This window comes from Triticum urartu, chromosome 2 (assembly GCF_003073215.2).
Source record: "Triticum urartu cultivar G1812 chromosome 2, Tu2.1, whole genome shotgun sequence".
In the NCBI taxonomy this organism is placed as follows: Eukaryota; Viridiplantae; Streptophyta; class Magnoliopsida; order Poales; family Poaceae; genus Triticum; species Triticum urartu.
Window position 1 is genome coordinate 230978867 of NC_053023.1, and position 21951 is coordinate 231000817.

The 21951-nt window shown below is 45.8% G+C and overlaps 1 protein-coding gene across 1 annotated transcript; it reads right to left on the bottom strand.

The window, feature by feature from the left end:
- Positions 1 to 161: 161 nt before the first annotated feature.
- On the bottom strand, positions 162 to 20109 carry LOC125536903 (protein VASCULAR ASSOCIATED DEATH 1, chloroplastic). The gene is made up of 18 exons (XM_048700195.1): positions 19775 to 20109; positions 19612 to 19674; positions 18831 to 18881; positions 17986 to 18051; positions 17067 to 17162; positions 16893 to 16994; positions 16696 to 16793; positions 16423 to 16586; positions 16277 to 16317; positions 16114 to 16201; positions 15947 to 16033; positions 15774 to 15828; positions 14693 to 14759; positions 13698 to 13794; positions 1474 to 1535; positions 1342 to 1381; positions 939 to 1210; positions 162 to 854 (listed from the first exon to the last, which is right to left on the bottom strand). The coding sequence occupies exons 1-18, from the start codon at positions 19964 to 19966 to the stop codon at positions 618 to 620; spliced, it is 1878 nt and encodes a 625-aa protein (XP_048556152.1). The 5' UTR covers positions 19967 to 20109; the 3' UTR covers positions 162 to 617.
- Positions 20110 to 21951: the final 1842 nt, after the last annotated feature.

The following is a 21951-nucleotide window of genomic DNA, read 5'->3' on the forward strand; positions in this document are numbered from 1 at the left end:
GTGAGACACATCGGGTCTGGGAGCCATGCCTATGGAACGCGGCGGATTACAGGCAGAAATTTATTCTAAGTGTAATCATTTACAGTTGTAAAATTTCAGACATTCCAAGCGGGGCGCCTTTATGTAGGAGTAGCAGAGATAGGAGAGAAGAGAAGAGGCAGTTAGAAAATTGAATATCATTGGTCACCAGCGTTCCTTGTTGCACACCACCATCCCCATCCTGTCGTGCCGTCTTAGGCCTTATACAATGAGAGATGCTTAGAGGGGTGCTTAGAAAAATAAACCGAGATTTTCTGAAGCACCGGTGCCTATTTCTACAGAAGAGACGCTTAGTTAAGCGTCTACCCTGTACAAATAAGCACCAGTGCTTAAAGAAAGTCTGGTTTATTTCTCTAAGCATCTCCCATCGTACAAGGCCTTATACATACACCACCTTGCACCCGGGCACAGCGGGGCGCAGTCCGGATATATATACACCTCAGTACCTCACCAATGCTATACCAGGACTAACACACAACAACAGACATGTCTCACCCTGTACTCATGTAACTGTACGGTCTCTACACACAACAGACATTCTTCATCATGCAACCAACGTCCGTATTCACCTTGGCCGGTCATGAGCTGCTCCTCAACCTCTCCAGTCTTTCAAGGTGAGACTTGAGCCATGCAAACTCGTGGCGCATCTTCTCCATGTGCGCCTCCGCCATGTGCATCTCCTCGCTGAGTAAGCTCACTCGCTTCTGCAACCACTCTATGCTCTCCTTGCTATATGAACCCAAGCTGCTCACAGAAGCTTCGGGACTGACCATGAGGACCTTGGGGGGTCTACTGAGCAGAACGATGATTGTTACCTGTGATCAATACAGTGTCACAATAGAGTAAAAACTGAGCATTCCCCATGATAGGATAGGCCACCAAAAGCCTTGAATACTTGCCTGCATTAAGATAACGATGGCCACCAACATCACTCCTAAAACCGGACCAAATTGACTGGACCTCATATATGAGGCGAGTGAGCCCCAGAATTCTTGTGAAGTGGATGCCAAAGTGCCTACGCTTTGTTGACGATGTTCAATGGGAGGAACAAGGCTACTCAAACCAGAATCATATGGTGCCGAAGCCATGTATGCGACTGTATTTTCCAAAGGACCTTCAATGTTCAGACTAGGCCCTGATTCAACATCAGCGTTCATGGGGATGGAGGCTCCTGCAAGAATCAAGTCATTCAATTGTTTCAGAATTAGACATTTGCTGCGTGCGGCCTAGGATGTTATTTGGATCAAACAAGCCGAATCACGGCGAAAGAGTTGGTAAGTGGTAGAAACTGCAAATACAAACCTTTCCGAGAGATGCCATCCTGCTTCAAAATATCATGGGCCTAAAACACGCACGTGATGAGAAGGATTTTTACAATTTGAAATGTAAATACCACTGAATAGAAATATGTTCCAGGGATTGCAAGAGACGTACAAGCTTGATCCAGAGACCAAAAACCTCACGACATTCATCCTTCGTTGATTGCTCTATTTTCCCTGTAATATGAACATGATAATATAAGAAGAAGCAATGTCTTGAATTCTAATTAATGAAATGCTCTTGGGAGTAGAAATAAGCTAATCACACTACAGACACAAGAAACAATATCTTAGAACTAATTCCATATTTAAAGTAAAGATGTAATTAGGAAATAAATTTGATCCACCCTGAGGCATAGGTGTGTGTTGTTTGGGGTTTTAGTTGGCCTTTTCCTATCTTCTTATGGAAAAGCCCTTCTTCACCGTCCAGAACTCCTGTACATTATCTTGGTTTCCTGCTTAATAAAATGATGTGCAAAGCATTCGGACATCTCTAAAAAGAATCAGTACACAACTAAAGACATCTGTGCAGAGAAGTCTATTAGACAGCAATGAAGAGGCCTTGGTTTAACTGCCACCAGGAACATGATAATCCACCTGTTAGAGTTATAATATAAGTCATGTACCCCTTTGTATTTATCCCGTTGTATGAGGGGTTTCCTGCATATGTTCCACACCTGTACATGTATATATATATCGGCCTATGGCCTCATGGGAATACAAGTTGCTTTCCTAACATGGTATTAGAGCTAGGTCAATTTTTACACGCCGCAACTCGTGTGATTGATCCTTCCGTGACGCCGCAGCTGCTTCTCTCTCCGCCGCCTATTTCCCACGTCCGCTCCTGCTGCTGGTTCCACGGCTGGTCGCTCCTGCCCGACCTCTACTCGAGATCAGGTCGAAGCTGCCTGCTCGTTTTCCTCTCGAGATCGGATTGCAGCCCCCTCCCCTTTATCTCCCGATTGGATCGGCAGCCACGACAAACTCCCGCTGCTCCGCTCAGATTCGTAGGCGTCCCGTCCAGCTGAGCTCGATCTGCTGTCCTCCAGTCGGATCCCGTCGCCGGCCGCTGTCTCTCGTGATCCCTAGTCGGATTCCGTCGCCGGTCGCCGTGTTCCACCGCTTCCAGTGAGATCTTGCAGCATATCACGGTGCCTCGTCTTCTACAGGATTAGGCAGCGGACGCGGATCTCCCATTGTTTGCTGCCTCTGTTGACTGCCTCCATTGACTTTGTTGGGTGGCTAGTACCGGTGTTGTTGCTTCCATCTGTGGCTGGTCCCGATCTCCTGCTGCCGGCCCGTCCCGATCTTCCGCTCGATCCGTCCCCAGCCAGCGCCTGATCCCGATCTGGTTGTTCTCGTCGGATCCAAAAAAAAAAAAACATGTCTGCTGCATCGGGTTTTGTTGCTGTCCCTCGCTGTCCGGTGATCTTTGATGGTACTAACTACACCGAGTTCACTGGCTTCATGCGCATTCACATGCGTGGCATTCGTCTTTGGGGTGTTCTTTCTAGCGAGGTCTGCTGTCCGCCACGTCCAGTTCCTCCGGTGGCCCCTACTCCGCCAACTCCATCGGTTCTTCCCACGAATGCTAATCAGGCAGCCAAGGATGCGGCTAAGGTTGCTGATGAGGCTGCTGATCATGCTTATGATGAGAGGGTTTTGGCTTATGAGGAGGCTCTTCAGTTGTATCATGGTGCTCTGTCTGCTTACACCCAGTGGCTTGATGATGATGCTCGTGCTGCAGCTGTTCTCACTGCTAGTGTTCTGCCTCAGTTTGCTTCTGAATTTCTGGGTCTTTCTACTGTCTTTGAGATGTGGACCCGTCTTCGTGAGCGCTATCAGCCCTCTGGTGATGCCTTATACCTCTCTGTGATCCGTCAGGAGCATGCTCTTCAGCAGGGTGACTCTACTGTTGATGACTTCTATGCCCAGAGTTCTGCTATCTGGCGTCAGCTTGATTCTCTCCGTAGTGCTGGGTGTCGTACCTGCCCCTGTTGCCAGGCTGTCCAGGCCAATTTGGAGTTTCATCGCGTCTATGAGTTCTTGTCTCGGCTCCGTAAGGAGTTTGAGCCCCGGCGTGCTCAGTTGTTTGCTCGTGGCCGTATTTCTCTCATGGAGGCGCTTTCTGAGATTCGTGCAGAGGAGACTCGCTTACGTGGTGCTGGTTTGCTGGAGGTTCCCTCTGTGCTTGCTACTCGTGCTCCTACGCCACCTGCTCCATCGACCACTTCTCGCTCGAGTGCTCCGCCGCTCTTGCCCACTCCTTCTGGAGGCTCAGGTCGTCCCCGTCCACACTGCGCCTATTGCAACAATGATGGTCATCTTGAGTCTCAGTGCTACACGAAGAAGAAACACCTGCGCAAGGCTCGATCATCATCTTCAGGGACTTCGTCGTCTACCTCGACAGCTTCAGCCATTGCTTTGACTGAGCAGGATATTCTGAGACTTAAGCGTCTGCTCGCGGCTTCAGGTTCTTCCTCGACGGGTGCTGCTGGTTCTGTGACTGATGCTTCCCGCACTGAGCACTCACCCTCTACACAGTCAGGTACATCCCCATGGGTTCTGGACTCTGGAGCTTCTTTTCATATGTCTTCTCATTCTTCCACTTTGTCCTCTCTTCGATCACTCGATTCTCCTATTCATGTCCTCACTGCTGATGGTACTCCCCTTTCTGTTGCTAGTAGAGGCAATCTTACTACTCCTTATTCTGTTCCTAATGTTGCTCATGTTCCTCGACTTACCATGAATTTGTTTTCTGCTGGACAACTTACGGATTCTGGTTGTCGCGTCATCCTTGACGTTGACTCTTGTTCTGTCCAGGACCGTCACACGCACACTCTGGTTGGGGCTGGCCCTCGCCGCCGTGATTCTCAGGGTCTTTGGGAGTTGGACTGGCTTCATGTTCCTTCTGCTGCCACCACCATCGCCAGTTCTCCCGCTTCTGTTGCCTCCGTCACTGGTTCCTTCCAGCAGTGGCATCATCGACTTGGTCATCTGTGTGGTTCTCGATTGTCTTCTTTAGTTCGTCGAGGCCTTCTGGGGTCTGTCTCAGGAGATGTCTCTTTAGAGTGTCAGGGTTGTCGTCTTGGCAAGCAGATTCAGTTACCATATTCACATAGTGAGTCCGTGTCTAAGCGTCCTTTCGATTTAGTCCATTCTGATGTATGGGGTCCGGCCCCTTTCGCTTCGAAAGGTGGTCATAAATACTATATTATTTTCATAGATGATTTCTCTCGTTACACATGGCTTTATTTCATGACTTCTCGTTCTGAGGTGTTGTCTATTTATAAGCGTTTTGCTGCCATGGTTCATACTCAGTTCTCTTCACCCATTCGTGTTTTTCGTGCTGACTCTGCTGGCGAGTATATCTCTAAGATGTTGCGTGGTGTTCTTGCTGAGCACGGGACTCTCTCTCAATTCTCTTGTCCTGGTGCTCATGCTCAGAATGGTGTGGCTGAGCGAAAGCATCGACATCTTCTTGAGACGGCTCGTGCATTGATGATTGCTGCCTCTCTCCCGCCTCATTTTTGGGCTGAGGCCGTCTCCACATCCACCTATCTTATCAATATACAGCCTTCCGCTGCTCTACAGGGTGGTGTTCCTTTCGAGCGACTTTTTGATCGTTCTCCCGATTATTCGATGCTTCGCTCGTTTGGTTGTGTTTGCTATGTTCTTCTTGCCCCTCGCGAACGCACCAAACTGACCGCTCAGTCTGTTGAGTGTGTCTTCTTAGGCTACAGTGATGAGCATAAGGGCTATCGTTGTTGGGATCCTATTGGTCGTCGGATGCGTATCTCTCGAGATGTGACTTTTGAAGAGTCTCGTCCCTTCTACCCACGCCCATCTTCCTCGACTTTTTCAGTGCAGGATATCTCTTTCCTCACTTTTCCTGACTCACTTATCACCCCTGCCGACACTGTACCTCTCAGTTCCACTTCCTCTCCTTCTCCACCCTCATCTCCGGTGACTTCATCCCCGGTCTCCTCTCCCAGTCTGTCACCGGATTCTACACCTTCATCTCCGGTGACTTCTTCGTCGCCACCCCCTGATTCTACCTTGCCGATTCCTCCTTCTATTATTCCATCTCTTCCTCAGCATTACACTCGTCGTCCACGACCAGTTGATGCCTCTGTGGATGGGTCGTCATCTTCCTCTCAGCCTACTTATGGCTTGCGTTCTCGTCCTCGTCCGCCTGTTGATCGCTTTGGATTTCCCACTGCTGGTGCTGCTGTTCTTGAGCCAACTTCTTACCGTCAGGCTGTTGTTCATCCTGAATGGCAGTTTGCGATGGCAGAGGAGATTGCTGCTCTTGAACGCACTGGTACTTGGGATCTTGTTTCTCTTCCTCCCGGAGTCCGTCCGATCACTTGTAAGTGGGTCTACAAGGTTAAGACTCACTCCGATGGTTCTCTTGAGCGTCACAAAGCTCGTCTTGTGGCTCGTGGTTTTCAGCAGGAGCATGGTCGTGATTATGACGAGACTTTTGCTCCTGTGGCTCATATGACCACTGTTCGTACCCTTCTTGTTGTTGCCTCAGCACGCCACTGGTCTATATCTCAGCTTGATGTTAAGAATGCCTTTCTTAATGGTGAGCTGCGTGAGGAGGTGTACATGCAGCCACCACCTGGGTATTCTATTCCCGATGGCATGGTATGTCGTCTTCGTCGCTCTCTCTATGGCCTTAAGCAAGCCCCCCGCGCCTGGTTTGAGCGCTTTGCCTCTGTGATCACTGCTGCTGGTTTTTTAGCAAGTGCTCATGATCCCGCATTGTTTATTCACCTTTCTCCTCATGGTCGGACACTTCTTCTTCTTTATGTTGATGACATGATCATCACGGGGGATGACCCCGAGTATATTGCCTTTGTAAAGGCCCGTCTTAGTGAGCAGTTTCTTATGTCTGATCTTGGACCTCTTCGCTACTTTCTTGGGATTGAAGTCTCTTCTACCTTTGATGGCTTTTTTATATCCCAGGAAAAGTATATCCAGGATCTTCTTGCTCGTGCTGCACTTACTGACGAGCGCGTTGTTGAGACTCCTATGGAGCTCAATGTTCACCTCCGTGCCACTGATGGTGATCCTCTCCCTGATCCGACGCGTTATCGTCATCTTGTCGACAGTCTTGTCTATCTAGCTGTCACTCGTCCGGACATATCTTATCCGGTTCATATTCTGAGTCAGTTTGTCTCTGCCCCCACCTCGGTTCACTATAGTCATCTCCTTCGTGTTCTTCGATATCTTCGAGGCACGATCTCTCACCGTCTATTCTTTCCTCGCTCCAGTTCTTTACAGCTCCAGGCCTATTCGGATGCTACGTGGGCTAGTGATCCTTCCGATCGCCGTTCACTTTCTGCTTACTGTGTTTTTCTTGGTGGTTCTCTCATTGCCTGGAAGACGAAGAAACAGCTTGCAGTTTCCCGTTCGAGTGCCGAGGCTGAGTTGCGAGCAATGGCTCTTTTGACGGCAGAGGTGACTTGGTTACGGTGGTTACTTCAGGATTTTGGTGTTTCTGTCACTACACCGACTCTGCTTCTATCTGACAGTATAGGTGCTATCAGCATTGCACGCGATCCTGTGAAGCATGAGCTCACCAAGCATATTGGTGTTGATGCTTTCTATGTGCGTGCTGCTGTGCAGGATCAGGTCATTGCTCTTCAGTATGTGCCTTCCGAGTTACAGTTGGCGGATTTCCTGACGAAGGCTCAGACTAGAGTACAACATGGCTTTTATCTCTCCAAACTCAGTGTTGTTCATCCACCATGAGTTTGAGGGGGGGTGTTAGAGTTATAATATAAGTCATGTACCCCTTTGTATTTATCCCGTTGTATGAGGGGTTTCCTGCATATGTTCCACACCTGTACATGTATATATATATCGGCCTATGGCCTCATGGGAATACAAGTTGCTTTCCTAACACCACCAACTTGTTAAATAATGTTTATACGTAGCTTCTGTGTATACTCTGTATATTGTATTTGTACACTTTGTGTATCCTTATATATATGAGATAGCCACACCTGTATTGGGTGTCGAGCAGTTTCCCACAATTCATAATTGTTTATCAGATTAGGTTACGAACATGTCTTCCGCCGCCGCTACTTCCCGATCCCATCTGCCGCGGCCGGTGCCGCACCAGCCGCCGCCGCCGCCGCCCTGCCCGCTGCTCCGGTCCACAGCGCTCGGGCCAGCGCGGTCTCTCCGTTCCTGGCGTCACCCCCACTGGTCTCCATCGCGGGTGCCGCCGCACCAGCTGCTGTGTGGGTCGCCTCGCAGGCTGCTACCTCCATGCATAGCCAGCCGTGGCTGATTCCCTACGAGGCCGCTACCTCCATGCATAGCCAGCCGTGGGGCTGATTCCCTACGAGGCCGCTACCTCCATGCATAGCCAGCCGTGGCTGATTCCCTACGAGGCCGCCTCACAAACCCATGCGGCTCCCTCAGCGCCCACGGTGCCATCCCAAGCGTCGCCCGCTGTCTACGGTACATGGTCAATGACCTCCTACGGCGCATGGCCTCCGGCTGCATACGGCGCAGCACCCGCGCCTAGGCCGGCTAACCTGGCTCCACACGATGCGTCTTCCACGGCTTCCTACAACGCAGCTGCCACTGCTACGTCGCCCTACAGCACTGCACCGGCGATCTACGGCGGGTACCAGCCGGCTCCTCCGATCAAGCCGTACTATGGTTCTTCCTCGGCACCGTATCCTCCGCCGGCTGCGGCTCCTTTGACGGAGCTCGTTCACATCTCACCGACGTCTGGCGGTGGTCCGCATCAGGGCTACTACGCGCCGCCTCCGCCGGATCATGTCGCCGCTGCTGCACCGTTTTACTTCGCGCACCTAATCCCGGTGAAGCTCACGTCGGATAACTACCTGTCGTGGCGGGCACAGGTGCTGCCGCTTCTCCGCATACGCTACTTGGAGGGCTTTGTTGATGGTACTCTGTCGTGCCCTCCGCCATATCATCCGAGGCATCATGCGTGAGTGGCTCACAGAGGGAGTCTCGTCGCTGGTCATCTTCGCCGCTATGTCTCGAGACGCGTGGACGGCTCTTCATACCAGTTTTGCTTCGCAGTCTCAGGCGCGGGCTCATGCTATTCACACTACGCTTTGGGAAGGTGAAGCTTCATGATCTCACCGCCACCTACTACTTCAACAAGGTGATGGGTATGGCTGACACACTTGCCTCCATTGGCAAGGCTCTTGGTTCGGAGGAGTTCACCTCTTACGTGCTCAATGGACTGAGTGACGACTATGATAATTTGGTGGAGAATATAAATCGTCGTGACACTCCCATCCAGCCGCCTGAGTTGTATGCGCGCCTTCTTGCCACGGAACAGCGCGTCCAGGCTCGTCACTCTACGCCGAGTTTCCCTTCCACCAACGTTGTAACACATGGGAAGGGCAAGCCCTACAAGCCACCAACTGGTGGCAAACCTCCGCCGACCGCGCCTAACTCGCGAAACACCACTACCTCCACGGGAGCTCGAGTCCCTTCCTGCTGCTCTTCATGTGGTGCTCAGGTCCCCTGCCAGCTGTGTGGACTTTACGGTCACCTTGCCTCTCAGTGTCATCGTCGCTTCAAGCAGAATTTCTTGGGGATCAGGAACAATGGCAAGGGTAATGAGAAGCAGGATGCCCTAGCAAGTCATGAGCAGGGCATACTCCTTCCTATCCGGTTGATGCATCTTGGTACATGGATACGGGAGCTATCAATCACCCGACGAGTGAGATGGGCAAGCTCTCTACATAGGAGGTACCGTGGACACGATCAGGTTCGCACCACTAATGGGAAGGTATGCACATCTCACATATTGATCAGGCATCACTTCTTACACGTCGATCCACACAATTATGTCGTCTTAATGTCCTTCGTGTTCCCTCTGTTTCACGTAGTTTGCTTTCAGTTCCTAAACTTACTCATGATAATAATGTTCTTACTGAATTTCATCCTTTTCATTCTTTTGTTAAGGGCCGAGACACGAGGGACGTACTCCTTAGAGGTCGACTGCGCCATAATGGTCTCTATGCACTTGATGTGCCACCAGTTCCTAGTGCTTTCAATGGTGTTCGTGTGTCTCCACCACATTGGCATGCGCACCTTGGTCATCCTGCCACTCCCATTGTTCGCCATGTACTTCATTGTCATGAGCTTCCAGTTGTGTCCAATTAACATGTTGATGCAATTTGCGATGCCTGTCAGCAGGGCAAGAGTCATCAGCTTCCTTTTTCTGATTCGAGTCGTGTAGTCAATAAACCGCTTGAACTTGTGTTTTCAGATGTATGGGGCCATGCCCAAACCTCTTGAACTTGTGTTTTCGGATGTATGGGGACATGCCCAAACCTCTGTTAGTGGTCATAATTACTATGTCAGTTTCATTGATGCTTATAGTCCGTTCACTTGGCTTTATCTTCTTAAACGCAAGCCTGATGTGTTTAATGTTTTCTTACAATTCCAAGCGCATGTTGAGCGTCTACTCAGTCATAAAATCATTCATGTGCAGTCCGATTGTTGGGGGGGGGGGGAGGGGTGAGTATCACAACCTCAATGCATTCTTTAATAAGCTTGAAATTACACATCGTGTGTCTTGTCCTCATACACATCAGCAAAACGGTGTAGCTAAGCGTAAGCATCGTCATATAGTTGAGACTGGTCTTGCTTTGCTTGCCCATGCCTCCGTTCCCTTTCGGTTTTGGAGTGATGCATTTTCCACTGCATGCTTTCTCATTAACAGACTCCCTACACGACTCCGTCAGATGAAAACACCACTTGAGCTCTTGTTGAATGAAGTTCCTGATTATACGTTTCTCAAGGTCTTTGGGTGTGCGTGTTGGCCACATCTTCGTCCATATAACCAACGCAGGTTGGAGTTTCAGTCTAAACAGTGTGTGTTTCTTGGTTATAGTTCTCTTCATAAAGGGTACAAGTGTCTTCATGTTCCCTCTAACCGCGTCTAACATCTCACGTGATGTGGTGTTTGATGAGAATGTTTTTCCTTTTTCCGCACTTCCGGTAACCTATACCACTCCCACTACACCTAAGAAATTTGTTTTACCTTTGCCTGGTTAATTTGTTGATGCTACATATACCCCCTTGTTGCTACCTAACCATGGTGCAGGTACTGGGCGTGGAGCACGCCTCAAGCTTCTGGATGAGTAGCCGCCTGCGTCCCCTCGGACGTTCGCCGAGCCCGCTCGCGACGCTCCTCCGTCACCTGGCTTGTCGACGGGGCTGCTCGAGCCAAGCCCTGCTTCCTCGGTCCAGCATGGGGCTGGCCACGCGCTGGCTAAGCTGGTCAAGCTGGCCGAGCTAGCTTCGCCCGAGCCCACCTCTGCCGCCGGGGCCGAGCCGGCGTCCCCGCCCGTGTTGGCTTCGCCCGAGCCAGCCTCTGCCGAGCCAGCGTTCACGCCTTCCTCGTCAGGCCGATCGCCTGGCGCGACTAGCTCTGCGTCTAGGGAGCGGTCTGCGTCGTCATCGCCATCTTCACCGACCTATTCTGCGTCCTCGTACGTGCAATCAGAATGGTATTCTTCGGCCGAAGGAGCGCACTAACGGCACGGCTGCATGGATTGCGGCGTGCATGGCACAGACAGATGCTAACCCCACAGTTGAGCCTCGGCATTTTCAGGCGGCTCTTCGGATTCCTCATTGGCGCAATGCCATGGAGCATGAGTTTCAGGCACTACAGAGGAACGATACTTGGCGCTTGGTTCCTCCTGTGTCTGGTGTCAACATCATTGACTCCAAGTGGGTGTTTAAGGTAAAGAAGCATGCTGATGGTTCTATTGAGCGATACAAGGCACGGTTGGTGGCTAAAGGGTTTAAACAACAGTATGGTCTTGATTATGAGAATACCTTTAGTCCAGTTGTCAAACCTACCATCATTCGTCTGCTTCTGTCCTTGGCTGTTGCCAAAGGGTGGTCTCTGCGTCAGCTTGATGTTCAGAATGCTTTTCTCCATGGGGTCTTGGAGGAAGAGGTTTACATGCGGCAACCTCCAGGTTTTGTTGATCCTGCTCGTCCACACCATTTGTGTCGTCTTGTTAAGGCGCTTTATGGACTTAAGCAGGCTCCTCGTGCATGGCATGCTCGACTTGGCTCGGTTCTTCGACGTCTTGGATTTGCTTCGTCCACTGCTGACACGTCTCTGTTCATGTTCCATCGTCCTGAGGTTACTATGTTCCTGCTGGTTTATGTTGATGACATTATTCTTATCAACTCCTCAGTGACTGCCGCTGATCATCTACTGTCTGCTCTGAGTGGTTATTTTGCTGTCAAGGATCCGGGTGCTCTCCATTACTTCCTTGGTCTGGAGGTTTCACGGTCCCCTGCTGGCCTGACTCTCAGTCAGCATAAGTATTCCTAGGACTTGATGCGACGTGCTGGTATGTTGCAGTGCAAGCATGCTACCACCCCTATGTCTGTGACTGATCGGTTATCAGCCTTGGATGGTGCCTTGCTTCCTTCAGATGATGCTATAGAATACCGCAGTATTGTTGGTGGCTTGCAGTACATGACTATCATGCTCATGCTCCTCAGACTTCACATACTGCGGTACTCTATAGCATCATCCAAATACAATATGCGGTAAACCGTGTGTGCCAGTATCTTCATGCTTCTCGGACTTCACATTGGTCGGCTGTGAAGCGTATACTGCGTTATCTCTCTCATACTGTCTCCATGGCTTTGCATCTTCGGCCTTCCTCCTCAAGTGCTCTCTCGGCGTTCTCTGATGCAGATTGGGCTGGGAGCCTGGATGACCGGCGATCAACAGGGGGCTATGATGTCTTCTTTGGTCGCAACTTGATCGCCTGGAGTGCGCGCAAGCAGGCCACAGTATCTCGAAGTAGCACTGAAGCAGAGTACAAGGTGGTTGCCAATGCCACCACTGAGCTCATCTGGGTACAGTCTCTGTTGAGAGAGTTGGGAGTCTCTCAAGAGCAGCCACCGGTTCTTTGGTGTGATAATATTGGTGCAACGTATCTTTCATCTAATCCAGTTTTCCATGCTCGTATCAAGCACATCGAAGTTGACTATCACTTTGTGAGGGAACGTGTTGCATAGAAGCTTCTTCATATCAAGTTCATCTCCTCCAAAGATCAACTTGCTGAGATCTTCACGAGGCCACTTTCATAACCTCAGTTTGAAGGTTGTAGGCACAATCTTAACTTGCTTTGTACTTCAGGCCACAGCTAAGATTGAGGGAGGGTGTTAGATAATGTTTATACGTAGCTTCTTTGTATACTCTGTATATTGTATTTGTACACTTCGTGTACCCTTATATATATGAGATAGCCACACCCGTATTGGGTGTCGAGCAGTTTCCCACAAATCATAATTGTTTACACAACTCTGGGTCCACAAGGGATTTCATTTCAAGAATATTACCAAAGGGGAGTATCCCTCAAGGTGCTAGGAGCAAGTCTGCGGCAGACCGACACATAACACCTAAGCGTCTATTAGGCGGGACAAGGTGAGTCTAGGCAGAAGGCTAGGCAGACGCATGTTAGAACACTGCCAACAGGAGTCACTACCCACCGCAGCAAATTTATTGGGTATCAAAATTACATTCAGGATTTAGAAACAGAAAAAAGTTTGAACAACCCCAGGAGAGACTAATTTAACATTGTGCTCATGCTTTTTACCACTAGCCTACCCCAACTTGTTTGGGACTAAAGGCTTTGTTGTTGTTGTTGTTGTTGTTGTTGTTGCTCATGCTTTTTACCACCAAGAGTGGGTTATTACTACCCTGCTTAATTAAGTTGTGCTATTTATTACTCCCCCCGTCCCATAATATAGTGCGCATTGGTTTTCACGGAAGTCAAGCTACACAAACTTTGACCAAGTTTATAGATAAAATGATACATATCTACAATACCTGATATATACCATATGACAATATATTTCATGATACATATAATGTTAATGATTTGGTATTTTAGATATTGATTGATTCAATAAATTTGGTCAAAGCTTGCAAGATTTGACTTAAAAAATATCTAATACACACCATATTTTAGGACAGAGGGACTACATTGGTTTAACCATTTTATGAAACTGAATACTTTTTGGCACATTTAATCAACTTTAGTGAATTAAAATTACTCAAGGAAAGTCGTCCTGCCTATTTTAGGAGAAGAGAACTAACATCTGTACAACGCTTCTATAACCAAAACTCTCAGAGTTTATTTGGCCTGAAGCTTATCAACGTATAAGCTGAAGTTTGAGCAAAGCAATCAGATGGTAGTTGGCCTAATTCTGTCCCCTTTGACTGTAGCATACTGAGTTAAATTTTGAAAGCACTGGAGCACCATTCAGGATACAATGGATACATCTTACCTCTAAAAATGGTCCTCTTCGAGAACGCTACATTAGTATATACCCTGAGGTGGCAACTGTTCTCATCTAGGCTGTCTTGTTCAACATCCCAGATTCCCTGCAAGGTAAATAGGCCAACAACAATTCCAGGAAGTGCCCAAAACAAAAATAAAAACAACAAAATACTTATATAGCTCGCTACAAAATATTGGCTTTCCTACAATGACAAATATATGTTTCTGTATGTGTAGAGGACATAAGTAAGCATCCATAACACTCGCCATTTCTAAAATTGAAACCCTTATATGCCCCTAGGCACACAATGTCATAGATGCAGGGTGCCCCATGTACCCACATGTGTCATAAACACAGGAGGTTCAACTTTGCAGTGGCATATGAGGATTTAACTATTTATTGTAACAGTAAAAGTTTATAAAAGCAAGGTTCATATTTCAACATTAGTCATTTGTAACAACAATAGGGAGTTTATAGAAGCAAAAAAAGGAAGTTCCAAAATTCAAAGTTCATATTTCATTGCCAAAAGACGAAGCTTGGATCGACGTTTGAGACAATGTTTGTTTTTAACCTGTTTGATTAAGATGCAAGGTATTGCTTTGTTTTTGCTTAACTTGGATTCCACATTCATGCCCATGGCCCTCAATAGGGAGGACTAGTGAGCAGCATGTGCCACTATTTATATGCAACGGTGATAAATAATGTTAAGGTTTAAAAAGAGATCACAAGTTCAATCACATGTTACTTTATCATGAAATATTACAACAGCCTGTGACACTTTATGCCACTATGAGATACCTCTTCACTAAAAATTAATTAAGGTATATTTCAATTAAATGTGTGGATTAAGATAATCACAAAACTGAAAACGCTAGATCATGTACCCTAACGCATTTATAATTGAACAGATAGAGCTATGTGAACTATATTCGTCATGCTGAGTTTAGTGGACAGAAGTGATTTCAAGCTACATGAAGCAACATTGTGACTTGTTTCCTGACCTCAACAATGAAATGGTCCCCGTATGGTGCATCACCAATTTCTTGAGATGTCTGAATCACAACATGACTGGTCAAGTAAACAAGAAAAAAGATACATCAGCAAGTCTTAGCATGAACCATTTATTGCGGTAAAACATAAAAGCTCTTTAGCACGTATAGCAAGATCACAGAAAAAGGAAACTGTCCACTGTACTGCTATATAGTACTGTGTTTGTTTACTTAACCCCATCGATCTTTTACGGGTGATCTTAAATCCCTGGTCATCGAATGCCGGATCACTTTACTCCCGAGGCCAGTTTGAGAAGAGCTTTGCAACTGTGGCATCACACATCGGTGTTCACTCCATCTTCCACATATACTCTTTTGCTCTCTTCCCTATCTATTTATCACTCTCTTTGGGAAGGAGTGATATTTGGAGGGCGTAAGATGTGGGGGCATGATGTCCATTGACAGTATTCATGTGTACTTAGAAGTGGCAAAAAAGACAATATGTACCATACCATCGTTTATGCTATTAATCCAAGAGTTGATAAAATGGTAATGGAACATTGGGGAGTTAAGTGCACTAAAAACTGGGACTTAAGGAAATAGACGTGGTAGTCAATAACTCAATACCGCCCACTGCTAGGCAAAATCAAACTTGGGTTAAGTGCAATCGCAAAACATATCTAAACTCAACGAGAAAGAAAAGTACAGCCTCCGTTCTATAATTCTTGTCATGGAACGGAGGGAGTAGGTGATAAGCAGCATAATCATCTTCACATACAAACGACATGGATTATCATTAATACAAGAATTGGCACTAGCAAACCCAATTATCAAGTTAGGGCGTGTGTATAGACTGCCACGATGGTTGAGTAACTGAGCTAACATTCTATTCCAAATAATCATTTGGATTAAACAAAAAATATTCTGGTACGGATTAAATTCTAGGCCATGTCACTAGAAACCACCACCAAGAAGTTCATGCAGAAGAACAGAAATTCACATGAAATAATAGGTAATATCACAGCTGAACTTTGACTTAATAACCTTAGCGATCGTTTGACTACCTGCAGAAGTATATTAAACTTAAACTAACCTGTTTCTGTACAGACGAAGCTTCTGAACCTCCTGACATGTCCCAAATTTTGCACCTAAACACAATTTAGAGTTATCAACATAAATGCTACGACAACATAAAGTAATTAAGGCACACGGTGACATATGAAATGCAAATTATTATATCCAGTAGGCACGAAGTTCTAGACATACCAAGATAAATTTTAATTGGGTGCAAGAATGAGACATCTCTTACAAGTCCTCCTTGCCCATCCAAACGCCAATTGGAACAACGAAATTCTGCAGGTCATCTAGGTATCAATAGAATATATTACTGACAAGATGTGTTAACTGGAAAGGGGGAAGTATTGGGTATTAACCTTTGTCACCACACTTTTTGTGGAGATCATCCAGAAAGCCAAGGGCGCCATCAGAGAGTAAGACATTAAAGAAAACTTCCACAGGCACCTAACATCAGAATGTCAGTTGGGCAAAGTTACATTAATAGTCATAGCAGTACAAAATAAGTGAAATCTGGCAAACCTGAAACTTAGACTCCGTGATCAAAGTATATGATTCAGGTACTGGAAAAGGGAAAGATATGCAGGCAAGAAAAATAGTTAAGTAACAAAAAACTAACGGGGTTAACAATGTCAAGAAAGACAAAGAAAAGAACAATTCAAACAAACCATTAGGAGCATCATCATCAAACGGCTGCAAGTTAAATGGGTTAAGAGATCCAGGGTTGTCCTCGGTTCCATCCACTGGCGCTTTTAAGAATCTTTTAGAAGTACTGGCATCTGGATCACCACAATCAGCACTACCCCCAATGATAGCTGTAGGATTGGCAGACCTACATTCAAAATACCCAACTGAACATTCACAGATAATTCATGAAGGACAAAAGTCCATTTGAGCTAAACTAACGAGAGGGTCAATTTAGTTCAGCCTGTAAAGATAACCTGTTCAATGGCGACGAACCTTCATCTTGTTTAGATTCTTTTCCTTCTTCCAACAAAACGTAACCATTTTCATCACTGCTACTTGCTGACTTTGCATCCTACGGTGCAGCAAAAGAGAAGTACAGACAGCCTATTAGAAATGAACTTCTTTATAACTTGTTAGAACAAAAGAGTTCAATAGAAACTAGTTTACCAACCTGACGTTCAATGAGCAACCTAGCATCGCTAACATGCTGCTCCCAACCATCTACTATAATACGATACGCTTCATCGCGCACCAAGAAAGATCCAAAAAAATGCTGCAAGTAATCATACATGAGTGAGTGACATCTTATATATACTAGAAATTTAGGCAGTGATATCTTCCTCACCCTCTTCGCACCAGCAACAATTTCTATGGCGTTAGGAAAAATAGCAGCTGTTTTTGCTTTACGAACATCAGTGACATCCTGTAAAGGTATAGTTTTCTGCATAGAGAACAATATCAGAGTAACATAGTCAATAATAAGTTTTTAATAGTACGAGCAGTACATATATTGGTAAAAAATTATTATATGCAATGACAAGATACTTAATGAGCAATACTATAAGCATATAAGTATTTAACATCAAGTAACAAACTTAATTTTAGATATTCGGCATTGAATAATTCCAATCTGTAACAAAAAGCTAACTTCGTCAGCATGTAAATCAGTAAATATGCAAGTATATAGTAACTTAGTTGGAGAACCACACTTAAAATTCCAGTCCAACTAACTCTCCATTCAAGCTGTTAAAAAATGTCACAGGAAGCAAAAAAGCATGATATTTAGTACAATGACCACAGAGAAGATGGGAAGTACAAAACAAAACTAGCAGGAATTCAGGTTTAACAAATATTATTAAAGCATTGATGCCTATGAGACTTCCAAGATGATAAAAGTTTAAACTTATTGCAGAACAGAAACACTGCAGAAGATAAAAGCAGACTTGCAGAACATAGTGCTCACGCTGTTTGTGATGGAACACAGCAATAAAAATTTCATAGCAAATTCAAAGAATAATATAGACACATAGCTCCCAATACATTTCTCAAACAAATCTTTTGAGGGCAATGTATCTTTATATGAAGTTAGTGCCAAGACACGTGTCAAATGATAACAAGAATCTTCGAGCAATGGTATCTGTCAAAATTATGATTTGACAATATTTGTGAACTACATAAATCAATTCGTTATCAGCAAGCGCAATTAAGCAACCAAAAAAGGTATACATGATGGAACTGTCTTCAGATCATTTATTAGTTATTACCTTCGTCTCGTATCCGAAAATGTTAGAATAGAAGCATATATGGTGTAGAAATAAATACATATGCCCCTGCCAAACAATGTATATTTGTTAGAATCAGAAAATCGTGAACAAGGTTGAAACTAAATATTTTCTCCAGCAAAATGAAATAACCAAAATTACAGTACAATTCCAGCATTTGCGGTTGGCAAGAGTGTAGAGAATTTAGAGACAAGCACAAGCTAAAGCACTAACGGCACCAAATTGTCAAATATGTTGTTTTTTCAATGAAGAGAAGAACGAACAAAGGTAAGACAACAAAGATGGTAACTGGCACCAGCTCCTTTAATTGCAAAGCACATGCCTTTTCCCAACTTTGGGCACTTAGTAATCTATGTAGGTATTTATTTTAAACAAGCTCCAGGGAAATCTCTCATTTAATAAGGACTACAATTGCCATATTAACAGGAGAAACAGAAATTCCCTCACAAGTAGAAGTTTGATGGATCTACAACTTCCATTATGTATGTTCAAGCATATATATTTTATGTATGTTCATGCATGTATATTTTATGTATGTTCATGCATATATATTTTATATATCGATGGCACAAATTTGAATTGACTTTTGTTGGGCTTACATGTCTGCAAGCAAGTTCAAACAGAGATAAATCTAGACCAACATAGTTGCACGCAGTGTGAGTTGCGCCAATTATAACTAGTCCAATTCCAATAAAGTTGATTGTTGGACTATGCATGACCGCTAAATACAGGCAACTTATGCTCAAGGGAGTATCACAGAGGCATATACTCTAGTTTAATTTGGGAGAGGAGCACATAAGAAGTTGAAGCGAAGAAAAGAAAAAAACCTGAAGAAGAATATTTTCTTGGAGGGCACAGTTAAAATCTTGCACAAGGACCTGCAATAACACAATAACTATTTAACATCCTAACATTAAATTGATGAAATATCATGCGAGATCACTTGTGACTATGAGCGGGTACTATCCAAAGCATGGTTACAAAACTGGATAAGGTGCTCTATTCAATTCCAAAGAAAAATCCAAATTTTACCATGTGACCAACCATAAACAATCGATTAACTTGCTAAATTATGTCCTGATCAAAAGATAAACTTGGCATGTTACTGTGATAGGACATGGTAGGTTGACATTTTGGTTCCCCGAACAGTACGATCACGTGAAACAAATTAAAATAGTCACTCAATTAGTTATCAACCGTAAGATCATGAAACCACAAACTGACTACTGAATCCACCACATACAGAAATGGCTATTGAAATCCATACATAAAAAATGGCTGCGATACCAACGCGGCAAATCTGCCAGCTACAGCGAGTCAGACACAATTTTGGCAAGCTATATCAAATTCATCAATAATTGAACCATCACCAATAATGCACATTTTATAGAAGGAACCAAATTGGCACGACAAACGTTACCCTAGGTAAGCAGAGCAAAGATTAAAGTACGAATTTGTTAGTTTTATCCGTGAGGAATCTTCCACATGGAATGAAATCCCCTCAACCCCAGTCCAACCACTTCGGTACACAAATTCCCCCAGCACAACGCATCACAATCAGAAGCCAACAATTAGATCGAACAGAGGAAGCCACCAAATGTGAATTACCTCGTCCGGCGGGAGCCGGAACATCAGCCTGTACTCCTCGCTCCTACTAGCGAGCAACGGGCTCTGCACGATCAAACCGCGCGGCATAAAAACGAGAGAAGAAAAAAAAGAGGAGAAAGCAGGAAAAGTCCGACAAGCTCCAATTCCGAAGCAAGCCACCCACCGAGACATCGCAGGCGGAGAGGTCCCCGGAGTGGGCGGATACCGGGGAGGAGACCGCGGACGCGTCCACGCCGGGCGGCGCCGAGGCGAGGCGGCGCGGCGGGGAGGCCGGCGAGGGCGCGGTGGTGTCAGCGAGGGCACGGGTCGGGGAGGCCGCAACGGTCGGGGAGGCCGCAGCGGTCGGGGACGCCATGCGGGCGGCGCCGTGCTCCGAGGAGAGGAGACGGCGATGCGGCGGGTGGTGGGGCTAGGAGAGGAGGCGAACGGTAGGTGAGTGAGGAGAAGGAGTAGAAAGAAGAAGGGGGGTTTGAATAATGAAAGTGGGGGCGGTGTGAACGGTGACGGTGACGTGTTCCGGCCTTCTTCGGGTTGGCCGACTAGCGGTAGCGGTGGTGGGCTCCGCCGGTGAAGGGAAGGAGACGGGGAGGAAGGGTATTCTTTTTCTTTTTATTAGGCAAAGGAAAGGTACCGATTAGAGAAGGAACAAACCAGAACGGTTAAAAATTACGGATGTTATCGGTAACGTTGTAAATATGACGCCAGATTTTTTATTATGAAAAATCGAACGTTTTCTATGACAGTAAGAATTTGCTATAATTGTTCTGTAAGAGGGATGAAAATGATGCTTAATCTCACGAAACGTGAGATCTGAGTGAAGTCCATTTGAGTGAGGATATGTCCCTTTCATTATGAGCCCAGTGACGAAATTCTCTTCAACCGTGACCCATGTCAACTGACACAAACGATTATCATGGGTCTACCTGGTGGGAGATGACCTCGTCATTAGCTCTCGAATCCATCAAGATCTCGGGAAGTTGAATCACACAATTCGTTGGACCCCGGCTGAATATTCATGAAAAACAGAATCCCGAGTGATCGTTAAATTTCGATGAGCCGTAGATTTGCTCAGAGAAAGATCTTGGTGGATTCTAGATAGCAAGAACTTTCATGGCTCTAATTATCACGAACAAGTTTTTGGGAAATGTTCAATGATACTCAGTATCTTTTAAGAGAGGCTAGCTAGTGATTCGACTGAGGATGTATCATAAAATTCAAGTGCTGATTATGGTGTTTGGACTAACTCTCTTAGAGAGATGCCAGTCACTATCACATAGGAATACCAATTCCTCATCCACTTCAGATCCAAACTTGCAGTTTTGATACTTTGTCTTCTAGAGAAAGGACCAAACCAGACCACGGAAGGTATTAAATTCGCCCCTTGTTCAAGATATTCCCGAGTGATCTTAAAATCTAAAAGAAGGGATCATCGGTTCATAACCTTGTAGAATTTATTTGCAAAGAGTGATTGGTCACTCGCCCTTTTCTTTGCACTAGTTATGTGGAAAATTTGGTTTAAGATTTTCTCAGTCGAGATTGTTTCATCCGTCTGGAATTAATTTGTTTAATGACTCGTTCAAATGGATCAGGGAATATCTTTTGCGTGTTGCCGAAAGATTCAGAGCAAGATCAAAAGGAATTGACAGGAGAATTTCGTAGGAAAGCTCCTTGGTTCCCACGCTTGATCTCCTTTGACTAGTCTGAACAGTTACCAGCATGGTGAAGGGGCCCAGACGACGCCTACTGCGTCCCAATTACTCCACTTGCTGAAATTTATGCCATTACCTTGGACACGTGTCGAGCTGATGTGGTGAATGAGAGGCTGAGGTCACGCATTGGTTGCTACTCCTCTACCATATATAAATAAACAAAGGGATCAAATCCTGCCATTCTCTCCCCAATTCCTCATCTCCACCGCGGTCTCACTGTTGCGCCCATCTTCTCCACGCGCAATCTCTCGCCACCTCCTATGTCTTCACAACAAGCTCGAGTAGAAGAAGAAGAAGAACAACAACAACGCGTCCTCCTCGAGTGTGCTTCCGCCTGACTGGAAGAAGGGCGATTGGTTGTCGTCCATGGTGATGGAGCAAGCGCGCATCGAGCTTGTCGCTGATGGGCTCCTGCTAGCGGAGGGATGGAGCCTTATCTCTCATTAAATAAGGTTTGAACTTTATTTTGAATTTTTCTTTTGTTGAACTATTTTTAAATTCAAATTTTGACCTGCTCAAATTTGAATTATGGTGAGCTAAGTTGAAACTACAATTCACTAGTTTTAACTTTGCAAAAAGATTCAATTTAATTGGATTTATAATTTGCAAGTTAGACCCTATTGAATTTGAA

Excerpts from the sequence above, each read along its gene's own strand:
- LOC125536903 (XM_048700195.1), bottom strand. The coding sequence starts at position 19,966 with ATGGCGTCCCCGACCGCTGCGGCCTCCCCGACCGTTGCGGCCTCCCCG. Across the intron at positions 19,675-19,774 it reads TCTCCGCCTGCGATGTCTCG|AGCCCGTTGCTCGCTAGTAG; the intron begins GTGGGTGGCTTG and ends TTGATCGTGCAG. Across the intron at positions 1,536-13,697 it reads GAAGAGGACCATTTTTAGAG|GGAAAATAGAGCAATCAACG; the intron begins GTAAGATGTATC and ends TTCATATTACAG.